At 54.0% G+C, this 27,340-nt stretch overlaps 1 protein-coding gene across 1 annotated transcript in view; it reads left to right on the forward strand.

Annotated features, from left to right (window-relative positions):
• LOC132319035 (hydrocephalus-inducing protein homolog) overlaps positions 1–27,340 on the forward strand; it is a 148,933-nt gene that overhangs the window by 95,467 nt on the left and 26,126 nt on the right. Inside the window, exons 23-51 of the mRNA XM_059828440.1 lie at positions 1,967–2,159; positions 3,872–3,988; positions 4,529–4,738; positions 5,593–5,730; positions 7,428–7,605; positions 8,121–8,251; positions 9,000–9,133; positions 10,029–10,165; positions 11,024–11,151; positions 11,268–11,459; positions 11,852–12,001; positions 13,145–13,384; positions 13,665–13,833; positions 14,395–14,586; positions 15,423–15,593; positions 16,235–16,408; positions 17,573–17,781; positions 18,245–18,397; positions 18,702–18,885; positions 19,364–19,505; positions 21,327–21,492; positions 22,247–22,882; positions 23,340–23,552; positions 23,992–24,194; positions 24,375–24,557; positions 24,778–24,897; positions 26,170–26,329; positions 26,435–26,607; positions 27,077–27,275. Coding sequence (XP_059684423.1) covers positions 1,967–2,159; positions 3,872–3,988; positions 4,529–4,738; positions 5,593–5,730; positions 7,428–7,605; positions 8,121–8,251; positions 9,000–9,133; positions 10,029–10,165; positions 11,024–11,151; positions 11,268–11,459; positions 11,852–12,001; positions 13,145–13,384; positions 13,665–13,833; positions 14,395–14,586; positions 15,423–15,593; positions 16,235–16,408; positions 17,573–17,781; positions 18,245–18,397; positions 18,702–18,885; positions 19,364–19,505; positions 21,327–21,492; positions 22,247–22,882; positions 23,340–23,552; positions 23,992–24,194; positions 24,375–24,557; positions 24,778–24,897; positions 26,170–26,329; positions 26,435–26,607; positions 27,077–27,275 — 5,395 coding nt within the window. The remainder of the gene's footprint in view (positions 1–1,966; positions 2,160–3,871; positions 3,989–4,528; positions 4,739–5,592; positions 5,731–7,427; positions 7,606–8,120; positions 8,252–8,999; positions 9,134–10,028; positions 10,166–11,023; positions 11,152–11,267; positions 11,460–11,851; positions 12,002–13,144; positions 13,385–13,664; positions 13,834–14,394; positions 14,587–15,422; positions 15,594–16,234; positions 16,409–17,572; positions 17,782–18,244; positions 18,398–18,701; positions 18,886–19,363; positions 19,506–21,326; positions 21,493–22,246; positions 22,883–23,339; positions 23,553–23,991; positions 24,195–24,374; positions 24,558–24,777; positions 24,898–26,169; positions 26,330–26,434; positions 26,608–27,076; positions 27,276–27,340) is intronic.

Raw genomic sequence — 27,340 nt, forward strand, 5'->3', positions numbered from 1 at the left:
GGGGAAGCTTGCCTGGGTCAAGCCTTGTTCTTGCATGTGTTTGCAGGAAGGACAAGTCAGGTGAGACCTCTTGGGGCTTGTGAAGAGCAGAGCCGCTCATCCAGAAATGAAAATAATAAGCTACAAAGCTAAGGACAAATATTTATTTGGGAGCAATGTCATTAGAGGCACCAAATTCCCAGCTGGGAATAAATCATAGAATCATTAAGGTTGGAAAAGAGTGTAAGATCATCAAGTCCAACCACCAACCCAACCCCACCATGCCCACTAAACCATGTCCCGCAGTGCCACGTCCACACGTTCCTTGAACACCTACAGCAATGGTGACTCCACCACCTCCCTGGGCAGCCTGTTCCAGTGCTTCATCACTCTCTCAGGAAAGACATTTTTCCTAATATCCAGCCTGAACCTCCCCTGGCGCAACTTGAGGGCATTTCCTCTTGTCCTGTCACTTGTCACTTGGGAGAAGAGACCAACACCCACCTCCCCACAACCCCCTTTCGGGTCGTTGTAGAGAGCGATGAGGTCTCCCCTCAGCCTCCTCTTCTCCAGACTGAACACCCCCAGCTCCCTCAGCTGCTCCTCATCAGACTTGTGCTCCAGACCCCTCACCAGCTCCGTCGCCCTTCTCTGGACATGCTCCAGCACCTCCATGTCCTTCTGATAGTGAGGGGCCCAAAACTGAACACAGCATTCGAGGTGCAAGCACCCAGGTTGCTGTGAAAAAAATCTGCCTTGTTTGCCTATGGGGAACACTTGCAAATCGGCATGGTGACAGGCGGGCATGGTTCGAGTGTGTGGCATTAGAAATAGGAGCAGAGTTACTGTGCAGGGAATGTCATCAGAGTCACCTGGGAACATTTGAAAAAGTTACAAACCATATACCTTTTCCTGAGAGATGTTGGTCAACCTATAATCTCAGCTCCGTTTGTGAAACGAGCCGTTGAACTGCTTTGCTGAATCATTTGCCAAATTGGTCCTCAACCGGTTTGCGTTTAGAAACTGCTGGGGAGGTAGCCGCACCGTTGGTAACTGCCATGTCGGTTATAACCTTCTTTCAGCAGAGCTGCTGCCCTTTTAGCGCGAGGTGCTGTTGGAGCCCTTGTTCTGCAGCCGGGGAATACCTGCGGCATGGCAGGGAGCTGTATCTTGTCATCCACGTTTGGTGTATATTGATTCAAAACGACCAAAGCTTTCTTTCCCAAAGTACTAATCGCTGCTGCTCTGGCGCTCATCAGGGATCAATGGGCTGTTTAATTGCGAGTCTCTGCCGGGAATTGTTCGACGTGTCTTTCCGTGTTGCCGTGCGCGTGCGAGGGTGTCCCACGCTGGGCTCCGTGGGTGCCCCGAGCGGTGCTGGGCTCTGTCCGGTCAGGGCACAGCAGGCTGCGGGCTGCACCCCTGCTCCTGCCCCATCGCGCTTTGAGAAAGCCACCAGCATTACTGCTTGCTCGGACTGACCTACGGTTGCGGGTAATTATCAGCGGAAATATTCAGGATGAAGGTGTAGTAGAGGTGTAGTAGTTCTTGCTTTGGCCCTCTGGGTGAGGAAGGATGGTCCGCGGCGGTGGGTGCTTTCAGGAGGGCACTGGTGGGTCTGTACTGGCTCATCGCTGTCCGGTTCTGCCACTTTGCATCTCGGTCTCACGTTTTTTTGTACAGTTTCTGTCCCTTTTCCTTTCCTGCTGCGCTTTTTACCTCCCTATAAGCTATTCTCCTCTGTCCTCTTCCATTTCTCCTTGCAGCCCGTTGCTAGTTGCCTGCACAGCCGCTACAGCAGCATCATCCCTGGGCAGCCCCAAGCGTTGTCCTGCTCCATCCTGGTTTCGGAGCTGCTGGGTCAGACCCATCGCTGAGCTCACCCCACCAGTGCCACACCAGGGGCCGCATCCTGCCAAGGGACCGCTGGTGCAGGCTCTCCTCCTTCCCACTGCAGGTCCGTGACCAAAGTTATGTTCTTTTCCAGGTTCAGCCCTCCAGCACCTAAATTTTTCATCAGACCCCCACCAGCAAAGAAGGAGGGAGCCCTGTCGGAGCGCTCAGCGTCTGCAGAGAGCAGCTCCAGGGTCGGGGGTGCGGAGGAGCCGGCCGAAGTCCTGGCAGCAGCGGGGGATCCTGCCCAAGAGCCAGCAGCTGCAGATGACTCCCTGGGAGCAAAGGTAGATTTTCTTCTGCACCTTCTTTTCCTTGGAGAAGCCCACTCAGATTCTGCTGACTTCCGTTGGGTTTGGGATTTTTTTGGTTTTTGTTTGGTTTGGGTTTTTTTACACCACCAAATGAGGCTTTTATCTGCACCATGATGTGAAGGCTTCCAGTTTCCTTTCTGCACCAAGCCATGCCAAGTACTGATCTCCATGTAGCACCTTCTCAACCCCAGCTGGAGCCACCCGTTTTCATGCTTCTGGCTTCCCCTAAGAGCCGGTGTTGCAGTGACGGCCACAGAGAGGATTTTTATAAAACAAGGCTTTGCAGACAAAGACGCCTTTGATCTGCTGACCTTCCTGGTGAACCTCGCTGCTTTGGAGCTTGACCTTGGTACTAGTGGGAGCTGGCACCTTGTTCTGCATCGTGTGGGATGAAGGCTGCTCCTGGGGCAATAAAAAAAGGATGTAAGAGAGCTCGAGAGGTTCTGAAAGTGCCAGTGTTGACATTAAGTTCAAGGAGGGGGCTTGCACCTGCTTCCATCCAAATATCAGCAGTTTTAATGCTATAACTCTGCACATTTTTTCTGAATCAGGAGAAATGATGCCCTGTAGATGTAAAGAATAGCGTGGCTGAATGTTTTTGGATAGAAGCATGAATTCATCTTCATTCCCTGCTTTGTTGCCTTGTATGCCCAGGAAGTAAACCAGGGAAATACAAGTGGACCAGGCTAAGTAGGATCCAAAATTGCTTCAAAGGATTCTTCTGGATTCAAAGGATGCTTCTGGATTGCAGTTTCGTCTTCTGCTTGTGTCACTGTACGCAAGCTCCATATAACCTCCCTGGGGAGGTGGGAGACCGCAGGCCTAGGAAAGATGCGGGTTAGCATCTTTGGGAATATACGCTTGGCAAAGCTTTGCTAAGCTTGAAAATGTGGAGACAACCGAAAGAGCAATGAAATGAGAGAAAACTCTTCTCTCCCCAGTGCTTTATCTGCTGGGGAGATGTAGCCTCTGATTAGGTCTAAGGATGTCCTGTAAATACTCTTGTAGATTCTGCTGAAGTCAAGGCCACAGCACAAAGCACTTCTTCGCGTTAGTGAGCGAGGGGGTATTAAACTTGAAGAGCAGTCACAAAGCCCTCTGTTATAAATAGGGGTCAGAAGCCCAGGGATGAGGTTCCTTTTGAGAGGTGATGCCTTTGAGGTTAAATACCAGCTCTCAGCTGCTGCAAGACAGAAAGCCATCTCAGCTGCCTTCTTCAGGAAGGTGCCGTTGGAGAAGAATGCCCGAGCAGAGATCCTCAGCTCTCCAGCACCGATGAGTGCATGAGATGAAACCTAAGCACCATCTGAAATGGGATAGTTGTGCTGAGCACTTTCTCAGTCCTTGTTTTCCTGTTCTCGGTGTGTTCCTTGAGCGGGAGTGAGCAAAGCCAGGCTGGCATGAGGGTGCAAAATACCCTTGAGGTCTCTGCCAGGACTCAGTGCTGGGCGCACGCAGCTTCCTCGTGCAAGCTTGCGTGTAGGAAGTGCAGATGGAGCCCATGTCTCATCTGTGGGTGGGCTTGGACCCACGCTCAACTGATGGCACGGGCATACCCCTGCTTGATTTGTGCCCAGGTCCCATCTCAGCTGCTGCTGGCTTGGTGAGGTGGTGGATCCTGCAGCAGAGTGGTCTCACCCAGACCAGGCAGCTGCTTTCTGCAGCCCATGGTGCTTGTTTTCCAGTTGCTACCATCCTCTGCTGCGGAGCTGGAAGGTGCTGTGGAGACTCGGAGCCTGGTGAGGGTCAAGAAGTTGACGCCGTTCGTGGAGGCGGAGCATCTCACCTTGGGAGTGGAGGAGGTAAGTGGGAATCTGACGTGCTTATGTAGCCCCCACTCCCACTGGTGGCCCTCGGTGCGGCTCACGGAGTGGCCTCACACCCCTCCAAGCATATCGCACAGCACTGCTGAAGCAACCGGTCATTGGAGAGGCCATGCGGGACGTGTCGTAGGGTTGGCCAAGGACGTTACCTGTGCGGCACCTATGGAGGGCATTATTCATCCTGCTGTTCCTAACCAAGTGGTCGATAGGAAAATTTTGCAGTAGATTTTGCTGTAGCATCCTGAGAGAGAGCAGCATGCAAATCAGAGAGAGAGCGAGGAGACCTCCCAAATTACTTTGATGTAGTGTATTAATTAATGTATTACTTAATGAATATGGGAGATTTTTCCCATGGTTTCTCCACTAGAAAGTGTAATGGATGTAGGGTGAGATTAGGATGATTTTGCCTGTGTTTGAGGAACAGGCCCCTCCAGTCATGTCTGTCCTTTGCTTCAAGCCATGGCTCTTCTGCATCCATCTGGATGCTTGACATCTTGATCTCTCCTCCTCTCCCTCCAGATTTTTGACATCGTGCCGCTGTATGGTGTGCTGCAGCCGGGCGAGAGCCAGCGGGTTACGTTCACCTTCTTTGGCCACGCGAACATCGTCGCCAGCGTCACTGCGGTGTGCAAGGTGGAGGGCGGCCCGACTTACAAGGTTTCGCTGAGTGGGGAGGCTTCGCTCATCGACTATCTCCTAGATGTTACGGAGATCGACTGCGGGCTGCAGGTACCGCGCACTTCTCTTGGCAGAGGTCTTTGAAACCATCGCTGGCGGGTTGCTGCCCACCTAGGTCTAGGGCTCTCTCCCCTTCCCAGCTACTTTGTCAGCTGTATGGCTTGGAAGTACAACCTTTGAGCGATACATCCTGCATCCAAGGTGGTTTTTAACGGCCATCTCCATCCCCCCCAAAGTTGGGAATTCCTGGGGCAGGCAGGATCCCGGTGGTGATCTCCAGAGGGACATGCCCCAAGACATCCAGCCACTGATCCACTCCTAAAGCCTGAGGTGCAAGGAGATGCTCTTTTTCAGTGCTCTTGATTAATCACAAAATAAACCAGGGACGGAGTTAACTTGGGCTTCCCGTCACTGTAGCTGGAGAGAGTTTCCCAGAAGAATCCCCACTTTACTTCTTTTCATTTAAAAACCCCATAGATATTTCCAGCTGTTGGCCCTGCATGTGTTGCACTGTCTGTCTCCCTTTTTGCTGGTATTTTGCTTGCAAGTACTTGTATGCAGGTGCCTTTTCCTCTGAAATGCCTCCGTCTTTGTTTCAGCTAGCTGTTCGATGACACCTTAAAGCGCAGAGGGCTTGTATCCCCTGGTTTCTTTGTTACTGCTCTTTACATGGTTGTCACTGCACCTCTGCGTGCTGCCCTAAATATCTGTTCCTGTGTAGGGCTAAGAGGTGCCCTGTGGCTGTGGGTTCCCTGGGTTAACCCGGGAGAGTCAAGTGCCCATATGTCCTCTGCAGTCCCTGCTGCTGCGTTGGGTTCGTTTCCTTTCAAGCCAATGAAAGAGGAAGGAGATTCCCAGCATCAGGCCTGTGTCTGTAACTTCCCGCTCCTCTGTCCTCTCTTCAGCTGTTTAACAAAGTCATCGAAGCAGAGGTCACCCTGCAGAACAGCGGCAAGGTGGGATTCACCTACGTGGTGCTCAGCCCCAGCGCGGCCGCTGCCGACAGCCCTCTGCCCGGCGTGCCCCTGGTCGTGCCCAGCACGGTGAGTATGGAGGTAGCGCAAGCAATTAACCCTGGTCCTTTGTCAGGCTGCCTAGGAGAGGGTTATAGGGAAAAAAGGGAAAAAAGCCATGAAAAACCCTGCAAAAGCAGCCAGGAGAGACAGGGCTGTAAGCAGTTGCTGCTGGGGGGCAGAGAAGGTCAGGCAAGCGCGGTCCTAATAGACTGCCTTGAATGGCCTTTGCTGGCGGGTGGCTCTGCTGTCATTCAGCAGCCACGGGCGGGAGGCACGAGTGCTTTGGTAGCTCTCCGGACCCCAGCTGCTGAGCTCTCTGCTTGTGCCGGCACTGGCGCTGGCCGGTGCAGGCTCTCCCGAGGGTCACTGTACCCAGGTTGTGTGATCGGAGAGGACTTAGTCCTTGTCCCTGCCTGTACCAAACCCTGCCTGCCCCCTGCCAGCACTGAGCAGGTGAGACTTCAATACTCTCTGGCTTGGGCATGACGCTCTTTGGCCAGAAATTGTAACAGCCCCTGTGCCAGTCCCTCGCTCCTCCAGCTTTGCTGCTCTGCAGCAGCTTTGTGGGGCAGTGAGGGGGCCAGGGAGGAGCAGGGCTGGAATAGCAAGGAGACGAGTTTGCAGCATCCCACCATCCCAGCTTCTCAGTCCTGCATGGATATCTTTGAGCTGAAACAGTGTTCCTATCTTGGACGCTTTTTGCGATGGGAAGAGGAAGCCAAATGGCTTTCACATTCCCTCATGCCTGTCTCCTACAAGGGATGACACGCTGATGCCCTCTTCCTGCGAGCTTCCCAACACACAGCTCTGCTTGGACCCGTGCAGTTGTTGCTATAACGGTGTTGTCGGCCCTGGCAGCTTGACAGGGCTCACTTTCGCTGCAGCTGTGTTGTGTGCTGGAGTAAGGGCTCGGGGGACCAAGTGGCAGGATCCGTCCCGCTCTGTAGCTCGTCCCTGCAGCATGGAGGGGAGCGGGAAGCCGAGGGTCCAGCCCCGCGTGCAGAGGGCGAGCCAAGGAAAGCTGCGGCTGTGTCCTGTCATCCAGAGCTGTGTTGCCATCTGCTTGTGTTTGCTCTCAACCTGGCTGGTGTGAGCCCAGCCCGGGGATCGGACAGTCCTTCTGGAAGCCCGGAGAGGAGGTGACCTTCCTGGCAACACCTTCTTCCCTAGATCTCATTCTAGTCCCTGCTCCTGCGTTTCCAGAGATGTATGTTTGCAGGTCATCGTGAGTCCAGATAGGCTCGTGCACCCTCGGTGTAACCGCACAGGCAGGAGGTGTTTGGTTGGGGTCGTTAATAAGGGGCGAGGCCCTTCGGCACCAGCCTGGGAACTACTGACGTTCTGTGAGAGGAGCTGCTGGCTCTGCTGAGCGCGCAGGCACTTCACTCCTCTTCCACAGCGGCTGGTAAAAGAGCTTTTATTTCTTCAGTCTGGCTCTGGCTAGCAGAGAGTGAACACCGTTAGCAGAAGAGCTGTGCTCCTGCTGAGCGCAGGGCAGTCTGTGCTGTGGGAATGCATCCCTACAGGCCCTCTGAAGGACACGCTGCATCCTGGTGTAGGAGACTTGAGCTTTTGGATAGAAGAGAGCTAGAAGGCGATGTTGTCTGATGCTTTTTTCTCTTTGAGAACCTGCCTTCTCCTCTCAGCGTGTCTATCGTCTGAGCCATCCCTCCACCAATCCCTCTTTGGTTTGCATTCCCTCCCTCTTCTCCCACACCCTGCAGGGTTACCTTGGACCTGGCAAGCAGCACGTGTTGAAAGTCTATTACCTGCCGGGAGTGCCTGGAATCTTCTTTAAGACTTTCGAGATCCAAGTGGGTCACTTAAAACCAAAAGAAATCTCCCTGAGAGGAGAGGGGAGTTTTCCCAGGATCTCCTTGGACTTGCCCAGGAACATCGAAGGTGAGCACTGCCTGTCTGCTCCCCAGGGAGGTCCTCGGCTTTTTCCCCCATGTCATATGGCCATAGGGCAGCTCCCACCCATCTCCAGCAAGCCTGGAGGTTTCAGGGCTGTCAGACCGACACTCAACCCTCTGGTTGTTTCCCAAGTCTCTAGCAGACGAGCCCACGTGGGCTTTGCCCCAGGAACCATCCTGCAGAGCTTGCCAGCGTATCTGTTGGTGGCCTGGAAAGATGATGCCTAAACAGAAAAGCTTGGGAAAGCTGTCAGGCTGGCAGGGATTTTGGCAGGGTTGGCTTTGCATCACATTGCGGGCGATGAGATGCTCCTATGTGGGGAGGAAGATGGGTGGGAGTGAACATCAGGATTCAGAGGGGAGTCGCAGCATCCATTTTCCATAGGTTGCTCGAGGAGTTTGTTTCTGGGAGAGCCCAGCATCGGGGGAGTGGGACTTCCCAGCTTAAGTGAGAATGGTGCTGCGCTCACCCTTCTATTTGTGGATGTTTTCTTCCTTCAGGAAATGAAAAGTATGAGAGAATCCTCAGGGAGGTGAAAGAGAAGATGAAAAAGGACGGCCAGAGAGATGAAGCAGCTGTGCTGGTGGAGGCTGCAGCCGTGGAGCCACCCACGGACGACTCGGGCACCGTGGTGAGAACGGCTGCTGCCCCATTTGTCATGTGCCACCCTCCCGCCGTGTCACTTGGGCCCCTTGCACCCTGCAGCAGGCTTCCCGGGGCCCTGCTGGCACTTGGGACCTCCCTGCCCGCATCTGGCCATGATCACGCATCAGCTCAGCGTTGCCCCGGGGGCTGCCCACCTCTGGTAGCTGTCCCTCCTGTAGATGCACCAGCTTCCAGACTACCCCAGGGAGAGATCCTGAAGACCATGCTCATGTGATTGAATTTATGGTACTTTGTGAATGGAGATGCAGGTCATGGCTGGGGTGTTTGTGGCTCACACCCCAAGCCCTGCCAGGTTTACAGAGCTTCATAGCAGCAGCCTGACTGTGCCCTGGGACCGTGCTGTCAGGGTTCGTCTCCAAGAGGCACCGGCTTTGTCGTGGTTCCCTTTTGGAGAGAGCTTTTGTCCAAGCTGCTTTGGCAGTGGCTGGGGGCAGGCAAATACTTGGAGCGCTGGCAGGTTCCTGGCTTGTCTGTCGTTTGTCTGGCCAGATCAGCTTTTATAACAGTGACCGGACAGGCGAAGATGCTGGAGTTCATTTCCCCCCAGATAAGGTCCTGGCTAGGAGAGCGGGAGGTGTCAGAGACACTGAGCAGGGAGACAGGTGGACCCCATCACCCCCTTCAACAAAAGCAGGGTGGGATCCTCTTTCAGAGACAAGCCTCTCCCTTGGGAAGGACCTTTGCTAACCAGCCACTGTCTTTGCTTTCCTCAGTTTGACATTTGGCTGCAGATGCAGATGGAGCAGCTGCTGGTAGAGGAACACGCCCTGGAGCAGCAAAAAGCTCTTGCCTCTGGTTCCCCGCAGGACACTGTCTTTGACCAGCGTGCTCGTCGGAGGCTTCTCAAGTTAGTGGGGACTCCCGTACCCTATCTCCTGGCACCCCGAGGGTAACACCCGGCGGCACACCCCTGCTCCTGAGAGCTCTTTGTGTTTGCAGAGCTGGGAATAGCTGGGGACTTCAGAAAGGGTCTGATCCTGATGGATTTACATGTTCCCTGTGAGCAGCTGAGTGTCCTCACCTCTATAGTGTCACCCCGAGCTTTGGGGATGCTCAACTCCCCACAGATGATGGGTTCTGTTCTTAGAGCTAAGGGGGTCCAGTGCAGACCACCAAGCCCATCCAGACAGCCCAGGCACCATCCCTGCTGACCAGCTCCGAAAGAGGCAACTCAAAGCTGGCATCTTTGTTCCAACTAACAGCTCACACTAAACAAAAAGAGCAGGGAACGGCACAGGTTGACAACCCCTTGAGAAGCCCTAAACCGGGAGGCTTGGGTGCTGGTGGGACTGCAGGGCTCACCTAGGTAACTTGGTCCTTGCTTTTGCTCCTTCATGAGGAGGGACGGGCACCGTAGGCTCCAGTTCAGGAAGAAGAGGCTCTGCAAAACAGATGGTTTAGGTGTTTTCCTGAGTGGGATTGCTCTGGCAAAGGACCTTCCTACGAATCTTGGAGGTGTTGGTTACTGCATTTACCGGTGCTCCTCTGGGGACAGATCTGGTTGCAGAGCAGTGCAACCTGATTTTTTGTTAAGGTCCCATTGGTAGCTGACAAAACCTAGGACCTAGACTCCCCATGACTTACCAAAGACTTATTACCAGGTGGTCAGGCTTGGGTTTCACTGGCTAGAGTTGAGCTTTTACAGCAGTGAATACAGAAATATCCATTTCATTTGCATCTTCCATCCACTTGGAAACATAGCCAGGCTGTGGTTTAAGGGCTCTCCTTACTCCTCCTTTCAGAGCTGAGCTGCCCGAGTACGTCCTGGACTTTGGCTACATCATTCTCGGGAACATCCACACTCATGTTGTGAAGATCACCAACACTGGGCAGTTCCCCGTGACCTTATGCGCCGATGGACGGGTCCTGTGTGACACAGGTAACCAGTGCTGGGGAGACTTCACATGGGCTTGAAGGAGCTGTCTCCAACAGATTGGCTTAAGCCACTGGACATGGGGACGTTTTTTGAGTGCTTGTTTGTATAGCTTTGTCCTTAGTATCCCCTGCTTGGTGCTTTGGAGCCTGAGTGCTCCTGGCCAGCAGTGCCCAGAGACGTGGCCTGCCTGTGGCTGCCCTAACACGTGATTGCAGGGGCTGGATGTGCTGATCACTGTGGTCACCTCTCAGCATCTTCTGCTCTTGGCTACCGTGAACATCATCTGAGTTTTTGTGCAGTCAGTAGGTTTGCATTGCAAACAGATGGCCCCTTGGTGGTTTGGAAGTGCTTTGGTTTAGAGTTCATAATGTCACAGAACTTCTGTTCAGCCTTTATTGAGAAAACAGCCTGTGAGGTCCTCTGGTGTATCAAAATAGGCTTCCGAAACAGGCCTTGAGGTAAGGCTGCAGTGCCATCAAATGGTGACTCGCTGTGCCTGAGGGCTGGTCAGGTGTCTCCTCTAAGTTGTTTTCCAGGGAGCACCACAGCACGGGGGAATCGTAGTTGGAAGTTCTCCTTTGGAGAGGTCTGGGCATCCTTCCCTGGGATGCCTGATAAAGGAATTACCAGTGTTCCTCAGCTAATGTTTCCTTTTTACCATGCGGACCTTGGCTTGTGGCTGTGAAAAGCCTTTCTCCTGGAGCGGTGACAAGGGAGAAAGAGTGGCAGTCTTCTCTGGAGAGGCAAAGAGCCCTCTTCTTCACAGACCTGCCAGCCAGGACACCCGTATGGCCTTAACGTGCTTGTGACACATTTCATGTCGCTTGAGTGTCTCAGCTGTTTTATTTTCCTCTGTTCAAGGTTTCAGCGTGGACCTGGACCGTGTGAAGCACCTGCCCTACTGCAAGACTGAGACGTTTGACGTGCGCTTTGACCCACAAAGTGCCAACCTGCCCCTGGGAGAGGTGGACGTGCTCCTGCCCATCAAGGTACCTCATGGTCCCTCACCTCCCTCTGCCCGCACCACCTTTTGGGGCAGGCAGCAGGTTGGGGACAGCAGTAGGTGTCACTCAGGCTCTCAGCTGGATGCTCTGTCCTTTGCTAGGTAGCAGAAGGCCCCACGTTTCATGTCCGCCTCCGTGCCTACGTGACTGTGCCGTCCCTCTGCCTCTCCAGGGACAGGCTGGAGTTCTCCGCTGTCCAGTGTGGGCAGTGCCGGGAAGAAACTGTGCAGCTCCACAACCAGCTCCAGGTCCCCTGTAAATGGTTCATCACTGTGATTGAGCCTGTTAAGAAGGTAAAGCGCAGACGACGTGTAGCGCCTAACTTCTTGGTTGAGTTTTCATTGCCTCTCTTGCCTTTTCTGCCCCTGTGGCTGCCTGAGCACTTGGGCTACAGCTCGTGTGAGGAAGCCTTAGGGACTACCGAGCAAATCTGGTTCTCCTGGACCTGTTCACTAGCTGATGCTTCACTTCTCTGCCATCTTCCCCCATTCCTCCTCCGAGGGCAGTGCCTCCCCATCTGCCTGCCCTGCCTATGTCTTCCCTCCAGCTGTAGAGCAGTGGTGGCTGCGGCTGGTTTGGATGGGGGTGCTCTCAGCACCGTGAAAGTATCTCAGAGCACTGCAGGACCCGAGAGTCTGTCCTCGCAGACCGAGGAGACCTCACACAATTGTTTTTTTATGCTCAGGGGGACAAGCATTTGCCGGTGAGGGTGCGTCGGAAGCTGTTCCAGGAGTGGAAGACCAAGCCCCGTGTCTTCAAGGTGTTGCCCTCGGCTGGAACCCTGGCTCCGGGAGAGCGCTGCAATGTGCGAGTCAGGTTTTCACCCGTGGAAGAGGTGAGATTGGCGGGTGTCACCCCCAGGAGGTGTGGCAGGGCAGTGTGGTAACTAGCCCAGCTCAGGGAGCCCGAGAGGAGGTCTATCTGCACATGGAGCTTTCTGCAAGTCTTATACCAGCGTGCCTCAGTTTCCCCTGCAGCGCACTCTTCTGAGAGGGGCTTTGAAATGCCAAAATGAGGAGCTGGCACAGAGAGCATCAGGGCACTGCAGTGCAGCTCCCTCTCGGCGTATGGGGGGAAATCTGCCTGTTTCCCCTCGTCTTCCCCCTTTCATGGGTGTGTTTGCAGGCTGCAACGCCCTGGTGCAGAGCAGCAGGCACGCTCGCAGGGGATAACTAACCCTGGAAGGGCTGAGCTAGGCTAATCCTGCTGCTGGTACCAGCAGACAAAACAGCCACCAGACCCCTTCCTGGGCACGGCAGGCCAGTCACCTGTAGTGGTATGCTGCCAGCAGTCCCTGTGGCTCTGGCGCAGCCTGCCTGCACGTTCCCAGGTAGTTTGGGAGTCAGCATAAAGGACGGAGTGTTCCCAGAGATAGTTTGCATGCGGCCACAATGACTTGGAAACTGGCAGCTTGTAACAGTATGGACACGAGTGTTTCCACGCCTAGGAAGCGTCCCAGGGATGTTTGAATTGCTAGTAGAGCTGTAACCATCTTGTCTCTGGCTTTAGAGCCAAGCCTTGAGCAGAGAGGAAGACCCTTATTTCTAGCCCGTGAGAGCTCATCTGCCTCCTTCATGTAGCTGATGTTTGCCTGATGCATGAGTTCCAGGACTCTGTCTGGGCAACATAACCCTGAAGAAGGAGGTGAAGCAGCCCCTGAATCCTGTGAGAGCTGAGTCCACCCATGAAGACCTTTCTTAGGAGCATTGCGCTCCCTCGTGACTAGGTGGAAACATCTGATAGTCCATTTTAGATCCATCCATAGATACCCAAATATCCAGTTCCACTTCACACCAGGATTCATCCCAGTTCCTCAGAGCCAGCATGCAGGTGCCATAGCCCCTGCTATAAGTTAATATCTGTTTTCCATTCAGCTTAGAGGTACTGGTAACATCCCTGACCTTGGGGCAAGGGTTAAATTTGAGGCCCTGCCACCTGGGACTTCATGGAGGAGCTTTCTGCACTTCTCTCTTTTCAGAGGTCCTACAGAAGCGAGATGAAGATTAACATTTGCCAGCGCACCCAGCCCCTCCAGCTGCTGGTCTCGGGGCAGGGGCTGGAGCCACAGCTGGAGTTCAGCCCCGCGGTGCTTGACCTGGGAGCAGTGCTGCCGTACAGCCGTGGGGCGGAGGGGACGGTCGTAGTGAAGAACCCCTGCGAGTTCCCCATCGAGTTTTACTCGCTGGAGTTCGACCAGCAGTACCTTGCTGAGGAGCAGGTGAGAGGGAAGGTCTGGTCCCCACATGCGTAATCCCGTAGCTCCACAGTGCTCCAGCGTTCCCAGGCTTGTGCCGGGGAGACGGAGGCAGTCCCCAGGGCAAAGCCTGGTGGCATTTCAGGGTTAGCCAGCTGGGCTGGCAGGCTGTGGAGGGGCTTGGATAGTCCGTGCTGTTGGGAGGAAGGAATGAGGGAGAAGATGGGTTGGCTGGGGAGTCTGTTCATGGGATGGAGGTCAAGAAACACATCCCATCTATGGTTTCTCTTCCCTACGCACACAGATCCTGCAGACGCTGAAGGACTACGATTGCCACAACACCTTATTGCTGCCTCCACGTGCCCCGGGTGAGAAGCTGCCCCCGGAGGTGCTGGAATACTACCAGCACCAGAAGAGACTGCAGGGTGAACAGGCACAGTCCAAGACGGGGGAACCAGCGGGCCAGGACAATGGTGAGGGTTTGGCATTGGCTGTCCTGAGTGTAGACACAGCAGGGAGTCCAGCCCACCTCCCCTGAGCTCTCTGTGACCTTGTTCTCCACGGAAAGTCCATGCTTTTAGCAGCCACCTCTTCCCCAGCTCGGGGGAGGAATTCCTGGGTGAAAGGAATTCCTGGGGCTTGGAATGTGCATCCTCTACCAGCCCTGAGTGCAGCCTAAGCAAGCTCATATCTGCCTGCCATGGACTGGGGAAATAATCAAGATATCTCCTTGTGTCCCTCATCCACAAGGAGTAGGGCTGGATGAGTTCTTCAGCCGGTAGAACCAGGTCTAATTTCAGTAGCTATTTGATATTTGCTCCTTCCCAGCACCAAAAGCACAAGCTCAAAATTCCCCTGAGGGCAGAGGCAGCCTGGGCAGGTTTTCCTGGGCAGGGAAGCTCTGCCTTGGGAGCTTCCCTTCTTGGGAAATTTTCCGTGGTTTGCATGTGGCCATGCGAAGTGGCGAATGGCAAAGAGCAGATTGCCTGGCCATGTTCACCCTCTTCTTCCCTCCCCATGTCCTTCCTCCTCAGCAAACCTTGAAGACGTCCGGACACGGTCAGATGAAGGAGGAGAGCGCTCTGCTGGGATTGTTGACACCATCTCATCCCATAGCTCAGTCGTTCCCTCCACCATTTTTGATGAAAGCCCCTCCAACAAGGTGGTCTTTAAATCTGAATGTGGAGAAGAGGAGGAGGAAGGTGCGGACAAAAGACACGGGACAGGTAATAACCCGAAGCCCTTCACCTATTTTACGTCTGTTGTGGCAACAGGGCCTCAGTAGTGGACTTCAGCGTCACCTCCATCACTTCACTGCAGCCTGGTGCCATCTTCGCTCCTGTGGGCCCTGAATCCACTCTTGCATCTGAAGTCTGTAGGATCCTGAGAAGAGTCTGGGGCAGGGACAAGGGAGAGGCCAGGGAGGTTTTGCCCAGCTTTGCCAAACGAGCGCCTTTTCTCCCAGGAGCTGCTGGGATCAGGATGGTGGTGGTCCCTTTCCTAGGCAGGGCAGCGCGCTCTCTGTCCTATATGACGTTGCAAGCCAAGATGGCTTTGGCTGACCTTCCAAGGGCAAAGGTGGCAACTCTTTGTAAATGCTGTTATGGTGAATTCAGAGCCCAGCACATCTGCAGCTCTAATATTCCTAAAGCATCCAGCTTTTGGATAATCGCTTGATTCCCAAATGGAGGAGCTCCCTTGGGACTGTGTAATATGCCCAGTTCTGCCTGTCCCCCCCTTACTCAGCAGGACCTGGGACCAAACTCCCATGAGGACCATGTTGACAGTTCAGGGAAGGAGACTTGGCCCAGTCCTTTTAGGTATTGCCAGATGCTCGTTCTTTCCTCTTTCTGCCATCCCGTTTACTATACTCTGAACAGGAACCTCTCCCAGCATCTAGGGCAGACCCTGCTCTGCACAAGCCTTAAGGAAGGGGACGGGGAGACCCTGGGCGTGACGTTGGTTTTGGCAGAGTCTTCTCTGCCAGGATCTGAGGGGATGGGGAGGATGATCAGCATCACAGGTAGGCAGGAGGCTGACTTTTCTACCCGGTCCCGCACAGCAGAGCATCGGCAAAGCACCGCCAGCAGCAAGGAGGCCGCGGGAGAACTGGATGACAGCCCTGTCTATAGGGCTATCGCCCGCCACCTTGGCATCGATATCTCTGCAGAAGGGCGCGCAGCCCGAAACCGCAGAGGGATTGTTGTCATCGTCCACGGGGCACCCCTGACAGGTACGTGAGCTGCAGCCCTTGGCTGCAAGGAGTGGGGGAAGCAGGAGAGGAGTATCCTGGTGGACCGTGCTGCCTGGTTGATCAGTTGAAGCGAAGCGAGGTAAGCCACAGCTTTGCTGGTACGTTAAACGGTCCCAGGCCTTCACCTCGCCGGCGCAAGTGGCGTGGCTCATCTTGTGTCCATACAGCCAGGCTCTGGTTCCCCCAAACAGGGTGGCCATGTCCCCGTTGCCTTGTTGGGACCACATTGCCTAGTGTCCATGTTGCCTTGTGGGAGCAGTCCCTAGCCCATACTGACCCCCAAACCGTGCCCAGATGTTACCCGAGGCAGCGCCATCCAGCACAGGCTAGCAAATGGTCTGAATGGTGGTGGGACAGGGCTCCAAAGCCTGGCCCAGGGTTGAGGTTGCCACAAGGGACGAAGTCTTTAGGTGAATGTGAAGTGGAGATGATCCACCTGGCTCTAGAGGACAACACTTCTAACCATGCTCAAGCTGCCTCCCTCGTGGTTTCCCCTAAAGTGGCATTTTGCTTTCGGACTGTCCTTGAAACTTTGAAATCCCATTCGGGGGCTTTCCAGAGCCTGTCCCTGAAAATGCTGCATATGCAAGTGTCACCAAGCAGTCTTCCTCTCTCTCAAGGCAAGACGTCGGCAGCGGTCGCCCTGTCCAAATATTACGGTGCTGCGTGCTTGTCCATCGATGCCATGGTGACAGAAGCCATCTCGGACAGGAGCAGCTCAGCAGGGCTCCGTGCCCGGGAGCTGTGCATCAGGGCTGCCGTCGAGCAGAGCCACAAGGAGACGGAGGATGCCGGTAAGGAGAAACAGTGAACCCAGAGCAGCGCTTCGGAAACCCACCGTGACCATCCGCTTCTGCTTGCTCCCGAGAAGAAGTTTGACAGCCCTTGGGTCTCTTAGGGAACATGGGTGTAGAAATGCAAAGTCATTTCATAAAGCATCTCAGGTTATTAACAAAATCTCTATTTTAAGAGCTCAGAGACACTTTTAGTGCCGCCGGGCTTCGCAGCACATGTTCCTTTTCCTAGGAGCGGTGAAGCGCACCTGTATTTTTCTCAGGGTTTTTATATATTTCCTCAAAGCTGAATCCAGCTTCCTCCTCATGGCCATCAGGTAGAACTGCTGCCCACTTTAACGAGGAAGAAGCCCTCTGAAGCGGCTCATTAAGCACTAGAGGACTGACTTGGAGTGTGGCTTCACAAACATGAGAGGAAGGGAAGAATAACCTCCCAGGGGAGTTTCAGATGAGAGACACACTGCAGATGAGCTCTTTTCTCCAGAGATTTTCCTACACACGCTGTCAGGTCGCACAGCTCGTGCATGTTGTGCTGTTCTCCACGTGAGACCGGAGACTTTTAGGGAACTTTATTGGGCAGTTGATGCCCCGAGCTCTGCAGGCTGAGGTGGGGACCCTGGCTCTGGTGGGGGGAAGTTTTGCATCACTCAGCTTTGAACCTGGTTGAGTTGGGAGCTGGTGGAAGGAAGAAGAGTGTGGGTCCTGGGTGGGGGTATCCCACAGCGGAGGATTTAACTCTAGGGGAGATGGGTGACTGCAGCCAGGGCAAGGCTGCGTATTACGGTCTTTGTGTGAGAATGCAGGACGGGTGTGAGGTATGGAAACGATGGTCCTGGAGGACAAATCCTTGGCTTGATCCACCCGGGAGGTACTGTGCAAATGGCATCACCTGCGTGCACGCTGCTCCGTTTGGTAGGAGGGACATAGGGCTGTGCATTGAAAAGTCTGTAGCTTCAAAATCCAGTATCTGATGGTGTGGTTTATCGTGCTAATAAGAGAAGTAAGGAAGGAGCTGCTTCTGGGAAGCAGTGCTGCTAGTCCCTGGCAGGCTGGGGGACGCGTGCTGCATCCCTGCGAGGGCGCAGGGCTGTGCCCATTGGGGTGGAAGGTGCCTGAAGCACAGGGCCGTCCGCAGCCCCGCTGAGCCGTCTGTCCCCTCCGCAGGTCAAAACGCAGATGTCTTCCTCAGCCTGCCGTCCAGCGCCGAGGCCAAGCACAGCTCGGACATGAGCCAGTCCAGCTCTGGGGACAAAGCCAGCCTGCGTTCCGTCAGTTCCCGAGGCCAGGCGAGTGCCGCAGTGGACAAGAGGAAGACGGATAGCCACACATCCCAATCCCAGAAGCAGCATCCAACAGATCCGACAGGCTCCCAGGTGAAGTGTGATCTGCACTGGTTAATGCCTGGGAGCTTCCAGTTGCCTTTGAGAAGTGAAGAGGCTGCTTACAGTGGGGCCTTCGTGTCACCCAGAGCCTGGTGCTGGGCTGCATAGCGCAGAGAGCCAGCTGGGCAGGCTGGGGATGGCTCAGGGTGGGAACGAAACCCTGTGCACCAGTAGAAAAACTCTACTGGGTCTTACGGTTTGTTGGCAAAGTGCAGTCCCGACTAACGTGGCTGCAGGCAGCGGGCAGAGCTGTGGGATGCTGTGCCAGGGGCTTGCAAGCTTGGGTCTCTGCTGGCCGAGGGATGTGACCCCCAGGGTTGTCCCCTGGAGCTGCTGGTCTGCAGTTTTGTTCTGGTCTCCCGTTACTGAGAGAGCCCAACTCCAAGCCCAGCAGCTGGAATTGTTTAGGGGGTTCCAAAGTGGCTGATTTTTCTCGTGGTGCTCAATGTTGCAGGGCTCATCCAGTTCTAATCTCATCTCGCCCTCTCCGTGCATTCCTGCGCAGCGATGGCTGAGCATCAGTGGCAGCACGACGGGAGAGACAGGCTTTATGAGCTGCGTGCTGCCCGAGGACCTGCTGGTGGCCATCCTCTCTGACAGGCTGCAGGTATGTGGGATGGAGGCAGATGAAATGTCCCTGCTACAGAGACAGGCAGCGAGACACAGAGAGGTACAATTTGGAGAGGAGGAGATTTATATCTGCTGTTGGAAGAGTCCTGGGCTTCGTGCAGGGATCCCTGGGTGAAGCTGCAGATGCCATAAGTTGGCAGAGCACGGGGGAAGATCAGAGCTGGTCTGAGCTGATGCGCTTGGAACAATGATGGCTGGTGTCCTTTGACCTTGGGGTTTGACTAGCTGAGAGTCCAATGCGTGTGATAGCTGACTCTCTTCCTTCTCGATTTGATTCACAGTTGAGTGACTGCTACCAGGGAGTGGTGTTTGATGGCCTGGAGACCCTCTTTGCACGCAACACGGCGTCTGCTCTCCTCTGCCTGCTCAAAGCTGTCAGAAATCGGCCTTCTATCTATTTTGTGAACTTGTTCCAGGATTATTCTTCTTTGAAAGCCAGGGAGACAGCCGCAAGAGAGCAAGAAGGTGAGACTCTTCACCTCCATACCTCTCAAATCCTCTCTCTCAAGCCCTCAACCTTATCCATGTGTATCTGGGTTACCAGCAGAGCCTGTCAGAAATGTTTTTCTTAATCCTTCCTCATTCTGCCTCAGTGTAGCCAGCGCTCAGTGCCCCGTTGCTTAAAATACATCAGAGCTGAGGCTGTAAAACTTATCTTGGTCTCTAACGTTAAAGCTTGTGCCCAAGTGTGTGGCTCAATAACTAAGCACCGGCCCGCTGCCCACGCCGCTGGTGCACGTGAGCCAAGCAAGGGACGAGAACTCGCTGACCGGCGACAGTTTGGGGGATTATCTGAATTTTGGAGCTGGGATATGAGCTCCCCAGTATCTCCTGGCCCAATGATAGTCTGGGCCGGGGCAGAGCTGTGAATCCTCGCAGCTCACCCAGAACAGCAAGCTCTGCTTGTGGTCGCTAATGGTTTCTCCTCTGGTCTGTGCTGAAGGACGGGAGCGGGAAGAAGCTGCCAGGAGAGAGAAAGCACGTCTCTGGGAGATGGATGAGGAAGAGTATGATGCCCTCTCTGAGGAGCAGAAAGCTCAGTTTGATAACAATATACGACAAGTCCAGCGTGAGAGGAAGAAGAGGTCTGTAAGCCTTCCATGGGTAACTCCCCAGGACAGTGTCCCTGAAGGGTTTCCCTGCTCTGGAGACCCTGGTTGAGCTCAGAGGGGTTACAGAGCAAAGGCCAAAAGTGTCTATTACAAGGGGCACAAGGATGGCCAGTACCACCTCCCTGGTTCCCAACGGAGGAAGGAGCTTCCTCTGGTGAGACGCAGGGAGCTGGGCTCTCTGCTTGCCTTGCCACTGCACTTCTAAGTGTCTCCAAGTTAATTATTTTGATTCTCATCTTCTTCATCCCCCTTCTTCAACACTGGGGGTTGGCGTGAGGCGCAGCTGTGCTGGCTTGGTTTAGATACCAGTCCTTTCGCAGGTGAAGTCCTCGCAATGCCGATCTCCCAGGGTTTTCCATACTGAGTGACCCCAGCCATAAAAGCTGGTGTCCTTAGGCTCACCTTCAGCTGTGGCAGCAGCAGGTGAGCCCGGGAGAAGCTCCCATCCAGCAGAGCAGCGTGTTCAGGAGGATGCATAGGATAGGCGTAAGCCTGTATTAATCCCCGCCTGAAACTCGAGGAGGGCCTTGCTTAAAGCAAACACGTGTTTCAGCACTTCTTTCAGCCCAGGCTGAAGTTTGTTTCCCTGGGAGGAGGTCACTAGGGCTGCTTCAAATTGTGATTTCCAGGACAAACAGTTGTCGTGGTTTAAGTCCAGCTGGCAACTAAGCACCACCCAGCTGCTCGCTCACTGCCCCCCTGCGGGGGCAGTGGGGTAGAGGATTGGAAAAGTAAAAGAAAGCTTGTGGGTTGAGATAAGAACGGTTTAGTAAGTGAAAAGAAATGAAATAATGATAATAATAAAAATTGTAATAAAAAAGAACAAAAACAACAAAAAACCCAAACCAAACAAGAAAGACAAGTGATGCAAATGAAAACAGTTGCTCACCACCCTCCGACCGATGCCCAGCCCGTCCCCAAGCAGCGGTTCCCAGCCAGCTTTCCCCCTAGTTTATACACTGAGCATGACATCCTATGGTCTGGAATATCCCTTTGGTCAGTTGGGGTCAGCTGTCCCGGCTGTGTCCCCTCCCAACTTCTTGTTCACCCCCAGCCTACTCGCTGGTGGGGTGGTGTGAGGAGCGGAAAAGGCCTTGACGCTGTGTAAGCACTGCTCAGCAATAACTAAAACATTTTTGTATTACCAACACTGTTTTCAGCACAAATCCAAAACTCAGCCCCGTACTAGCTACTATGGAGAAAATTAACTCTGTCCCAGCCAAAACCAGCACAATAGCACAAGTTTTCCATGATTCACGACGGGGTTCCAGCAGGAAACCTGCTTGTTCAGAGCCTGCTTTGCAGGAGGGCAGTTCCTGCAGTCTTTGCTTTCTGATGGATGTGATTATTGTCCCTAAGGAGCAGGATATGGCCAGGGAGAAGGGCTGGCTAAGCCAAGGAAGTATTGGTGCAGGGATAAGTAGGTGTTAGTGATTTGTGAGCTGTTATGCACCGGGAAATCAAGAGAGGACTTCAGGCATCAGTATGGAGCGATGGTGGATCAGTCTTTGGCAGTGTGCTGGAGGTGTCCAGGTGGACCTTATTGGAGAAGCAGGGCAATTTAGGCTTTATGACAGCAAAGGCTAGATTTGGCTGGTCCTGGAGGTCGTCTCCCACCTTTCCTCACTTTGGATGTTCCCAGCCTCCCCAGGTTGAGGGAGGTCCATGGAGATGGTCTAATGGTTCTGCTTGGCCTCAGGGTCAATGGCTGAAGTGCAGGACCAGCTGGGATTGCGGTGAGCCCAGATTTCTGGTGGTGACTCTCAGGGATGTTTTCTCTTTGGCTTGCTGAAGGGAGATGGAGCGGATGGCTCAAGAGCTGGAGGAAAAGCACCGGCGGGAGCTAGAACGCTTGAAGGAGGAAGAAGAGCTGAAGAAGTCGTCCAGGCGGAGCAAGAGAGAGCTTGGCAAAGACACAAATAATGCTTTGGGGAAGAAAAGCCAGCCTGGAGTCAGACAGGTGGGTGGTTGTGTTTATAGAGATGAGTAAAAGCCCTGGGGACCTTCCCGCTGAGTTGGACCATTCGCCCAGAAGCCAGCAGTCACATGCAGCGCTGGGGACGAGTACCTGGCCATGAGTAACACGTGGGGCTGTGCTGGGAAACAACAGCCGGTGTTGGATCATGCTGCTAGAGGTGTGTTTTCCCATGGGTTTGTTGGAGAACTGCTCTTCTAGGATCATGCTGCCTTGGAGTCACGGCTTCAGATAACTCCGTACATTCACTGTGAAACCCTGGATAGTTTCAGTCCAGCGTTTCTCCCCACTCTGCATGTGACTTACACCTCTGAGCCACGATCCGTCTGGGATGTGGTGTCTTTTCCTACATGACTGGCAGGAGACACCACCAAGCCTTAGGTATTCATTAGCAACCAGACTTCCCAGAGTCCGCCAGCCACAGGGATGCTCAGCACACTGCAAATGAGCCCAGAGGACTGCACAGGAATAAGGAGGTGTCTTAAGTTCCCTGTTTGGGTTGGGAAGCTGTTCTGTTCTTCATCTGGTTTGCAGGACTCCTCATCAGTCTGGCACTGGGGAGTTTGGTTTCAGTTGAGCTAAACTGGGTACCAGCCGCATTCTGAACTGGGATTTGTAGAGCACCTAGCACAGGTCTCGGACGAGGCTTGGGGTGCTATTGTAAAGGTCATCACTGTCCTACAGCATTTGAGTCGGTGCTTTGAAATGCTCACTGCTTTTTCTTGCTCCTCCTGCCCAGAATATGAACGCATCCACCAGCAACACCAACGTGTCCACCAGCAACTGGTCGGATGTCACCAAGGGGGTGGACAAGAAGGGATCTGTAAAGGAGCGCCCAGACTCTGTTGCAGGTGACAAGGAAGATACGAAGAAGCGAGGCAAGGTTCCCCTGACGGATGCGTGCCCAGCGGTGGTTGTGCAACCCTCAGACCCAGAACAGGGGGAAACCAAAAACGAGGCCCTGAGTGACAGCGAGAAGAACTTGGCCATGAGGTTTAAGATCTATGAGGCATCGCAGAAGGACATCACACATATTTTGTCATCCTGGGACAGGGTTCAGGGTATCCTGCTGTCCCCCCTGAACCAAGAGGAGGTGCGGCACCAAGCAGAAGACCAGCGCCGGTATTTATCCAGCCGCAGGAGCCGGAAGGATAGAGAGAAGGAGCGCGCGGAGAAAGAGCGCCTGGAGAAGGAGCAGCTGGAAAAACTGAAGGCTCTTGAGGACTCCAAGTTATCTCGGCTGGAAGGGGAAGGTGCAGAAGGGTCAGCCAGAGGCCAGGATGTCGGGGTGCCCTGCTTGAACATGCAGGTGCTGAGCTCAGAAGATGTGAGTAAGAAGATCCTGGAGAGCGGCAAGCTGCCAGCAGCAGAGCAGGTAAAGCCCTGCAAGGTTCAGATGCTGAGCCTGCCATGGTCTGGGCCCTGGTGTGTTGTGTCCTGCCAGGTGACAATGGCACAGAGCCTTGTCCAGGCCACTGATGATGTTCCACAACGGCTCCGCAGCAGCCACGTGGCTGGGGAGGTTCTCAGCATCCCTCAGATGGGTGGAAAGAGGGAGTGCTCTCTCTGTTCAAGCATCCTGTCTGTTCAGAGAGTTTCCCGGTCTGGAAATCATTAAAAATGGTCCCAGGGCAGCTGAGTCGCTCAAGGGAGAGGTTTCTCTCTAGGTCCTGCTTGTAGGTCCTGGCACTGCTCTGGAGCCTGCCGACCCCACTGGGCGTAAAAAAGGACTGTACTCCATATAAACAAAAAAAAAACCATTGCCAAAAGCTCCCTGCCTTTAAGGAAGGAGTGTGAGGATGAAGGTGATGGGAATTTCTCTTATGCTTTAGATCCTGGATGACCTGGGACTGGGTCCCTCCGGGCCTCCTATTCCCCCTACGGCTTTTTACTCTGTGGTCCACTACCCGGAGAAGCGGATGCTCCCTGCAGCAGGAGAAGCCCTCAAGCACTTTGTCTTTGTTGTGCCAGAAGATGCTGCTGCAGAAGATGAAAAGAAGGATATGGAAAGTCCTGTGGATGCCCCGACCGTGCCTGCGGTGAAGGTGCCAGGGCAAGGGAGCAGGCTGGGTGGGGGCATGGTGGGGGGGAGGATGGAAAAAGATCACTGTGGAAGGGCAGTGAAGACATGTCAGGGTCCCATGTCTGCAGGCATCCCTTTTGTCTGTCCGAAAGAGACAGCTGTGCTTGAGACATAGGGCGGTTCTGTAAGACGAGAGAAAAAAAATCACCTAAAGTCCTCAACTTCCCTTGAGGAGAGGGTTCTGGGCGAGGAGAGGGTCCTGGGCGAGGAGAGGTCTCGTAGGCAAAACAAAGTCCAATAAGGAAGACCAAGTCCCTGGGCAGCTATGAAACCAGCAGATGCTGGTTACTTATTTATTCTCTCTCCTGTTTGTTAGCAGACCTGCAGTTTTCTTTCCGGGATGGGGATGTCTCAGGGCAGGTCTCACCTCTCTCCCTTCTCTCTCTCCTCTTGGTGTGAAGATGCCAGAGGAGCAGGTCACCCCAACCAGGGGCCGGTCGAGGAAGCAGAAAGCCGCAGGCAGCCAGGAGGCTGCAAGGGAGAAGCGGAGCTCCAGCCGCAGCAGGAGAAGTCTCCAGGGGCCAGGCACAGGAGCACCCACACGTCCCCCCGAGGCGGACCAAAGCGGCATGGACGTGGTCCCGTGCCCAGGGAGATCCGTCAGGTGAGCTGTGAGGGAGGAGGTGATCCCTCTGCTTCATGTCCATCTTGCCAAACGAGGCCCGTTGTCCCCAGCTCTGCAGGGACCCTCTGCCAGTGCCTCCATGGGATGGCGAGTTCACAACCCTCCTGCCTGTCTCGTTTGCTCGTTAACAATGCCTGAAGCCTCCTCTTTAATTGCCAGGCTGAGCAGCTGCCGGTGGATAGTGCCTGCCCGCGGCGAGGTGGAACTGAAGGTCCACTTCAGCTCCACAGTGCTGGGCCAGTTTGATCAGACGCTGCATTTTGAGATCCTGGGGACAAACCGTCTGTACCAGCTGCACTGCAGGGGCACCTGCCTGTATCCCACCATCAGCCAGGACCCGCGGTAAGGCTGGCCCGTGGGAGCCCTCCCACACTGCTCCCTCCTAAACTCCGAGCCAGGGCTGTCCCTTGTACCCCTGTGGCCTTCTGGCTTGGGCAGAGCGTGCTGCCTGAGCTGGGAACCAGTACTGGTGCCTCAGCCACCAGGAAGGGTTATGGCTTTCTGACCAGGTTTTCTACTTAGAGTATCTCGCAGCTCCTCATTCCCTGTTTTTTCTGCCCAGGCTGGTGTTTCCTCACTGGCGGAAGAGCAAGGCGGATGACGACATCATCTTCAAGCAGTATGTCATGGACACGGGTGCATTCCACTTTGGACCGCTGCTGTGTGGGAAGTCAAGAGACCGGTACGTGTTGATGATCTCTTGATGTTGGGATGGGATCTCCAGGGCCTTGTGCTTTCATGGACATGCTTGGAGACATGCTGTCCCCGCGGCACAATTCCGGGCAGGCCCAGGCAAAGACCTGAGAGATACCTGGGGTTGAAGGACCGCGGATGTGTGAACTTGGGTAGGTAAACAGGCACATGAGTCTTGGAGGAGCTGGGAAGAGATGGAGATGATCTTCCAACATGGTGGGCGCCTCGGTGGCCAGAGCCACGTGCTGCTTCCAGCCTGAAGGTGACTTGGGGCAACTTGTGTCCCCCGTCCACATCTCAGCCTCACCACCTGTGAAATTAACTTTATGGTGCTTTTTTAAAGTGATTTATTAATCTGTAATATTAGTAAGACTTTGAGTTGACCTGCCAATATGCGTGTGGGGTGAGGGGGGCGGAACCTGCAGAGGAATAAAAATGGGAATTACATTTTCCTGATCCTCACTGCCGGATGAAGTCTGCCTAAAAAAGTTGGCATTGTAGCTGCTGGTGTATTTCTATTTTTAACATAGCTTCTTTTTTTTTTTTTAATATTAGAAATGAAGTTCTTGTCTTCATGGGAGCTCTGGAGAGCTAGTGGTATTTTGACCACCCAAGGAAATTAAATCAAAACAGTTTAAAAAACAAAAGAGGATCTTTAGCTAGGCTGATGAATGGTCTCAGGTTTCTGTTTGCTTTTTTAACCCTTTAACTCCAAATTCTCTTCCACACCTGAGAAGAAGGGACACTTGTAAAATTTAGCATTCCTCTTGGGAATGAATCCTTTCTATTTCCTTCCCTCAGACTTTGGGCTAACCCATGAAATAAAAGACAGCCTCATGACTTTTTTGAAAGAGATAAGCTAAACTATTTTTAAAACCTCTTTTGAAAAGCATTTCTTTATATCCTGCAGGGAAGGAAACCCAACAAAGAAGGGGGAAGAACCCATGTGCCTAGTGTACTTTTATTTTTCCATGCACCTTTGAATTTATATTTTATAAAACACTCTTTTAAGTGGCCTGTGCATCGTAACGCCTCTGGGATGGAGGCACCAGGTACAGAGGTGGACATCAAAGTAACGCAAGAATGAACGTGCATACCATGCAATGTGCCCGTGAAAGTGATCCTTTCTCTTAGCCGGCTTGTTAGACCGTGGTCTTCCAGTGCAACCTCCCGCTGCCAGGACACAGTGCTTTCCTCGATGTGTGATAAAGACGACGGTCCCGGCATCTCCTCTGCAGCCTTTTCCCTTTTTTGTGGACAGGTACAAGGCGCTGCAGTATCCCAGCAACTGCGAGAAGTTAACCATCCTCAATGTCACCCCACTGGAGGCAGAGGTGCATTTCTTCTTTGAGCACGACGTCAAAGCGGACACGTTCCTTTTAGACCCTCCCAGCATGAGGCTGAAACCTAACGAGAAGCAGGTAGGAGACGGACAGGTAGGGCAGGCTCTGGTAGAAGTGCCCAGGAGCCGTTCCTCCTGCTCACTGAATGCTTTTCTGTATTTCTTTTTGCGGGGACGGGGCTAGGAGCTGAGCGTTTGGGCGTACCCCAATTCAGCTGGCCTCGTGGAAGACAACCTCATCTGCTGCATTAAGGACAACCCAGAGCCGGTGGTCTTCCGCCTGTGCTGCCAGGGTGTGCAGGTGGAGCTGGGGGTCAGCTCCAAGCAGGTGCATTTCGACAGGCTGCTTCTGCACAGGTCAGTCATCCCGCGGCTGCTCTGCTGGTGACGAGAGCTGACAGTGGGCTTCCCTTCAGCTTCTCTCGCCGGCTGTGTGGCCACTCAGGTTGGAGGCTGGGCTAGCATCCCTTTTTCTTCCCAGCAATTCCCAGTCCCTTGCTCACCATTCCTCGCTGGCTCCGATATCCTGTAACAGCCACGAGCTCCATAGCCCCCCAGCAATGCTGTGCCATGGGCATCTCGATGCATTGGTATCTTGTCTGCTGGTTGCAGAGCAGTCCAGTGGCTCCTCCTTATCTCCCTTCTCTTGGATACACTTCTGACACCAAGCTGTCCCCCAAGGACCTCACCTCTCAGACTTGTGACATAGGGAAAACATTAAAATATGATTTCATACGCATGGCTAGGGCTGCTCCAAGTTGCATTCAGTTGCAAGGCTAGCATGACAGTCGAGCAACCGGTGCTGAGTGTCTTCTTGTCTCTACAGGAGGGACAGCAAGACGCTGGTGCTGCGAAACAGCACCCCACTACCCGTGGCCTGGCGGCTCAGCGGGCTGGAAAACCTCGGCGAGGACTTCTCCCTGTCACAGGATGAGGGCCTCATTGCTCCCTGCACGGAGTTTGGCGTGCATCTGTATTTCAAGGCCACGAAGGCTGTAACCGTTAAGAAGATGATCCAGCTAGAGGTGAGGGGGACTGTGCCCTCCCTGGCAGAGCAGGGCAGAGTGATCCCTGTGCTCTTGGGGATTGG

The sequence above is a fragment of the Gavia stellata genome, chromosome 23 (assembly GCF_030936135.1).
Source record: "Gavia stellata isolate bGavSte3 chromosome 23, bGavSte3.hap2, whole genome shotgun sequence".
Taxonomy (NCBI): Eukaryota; Metazoa; Chordata; class Aves; order Gaviiformes; family Gaviidae; genus Gavia; species Gavia stellata.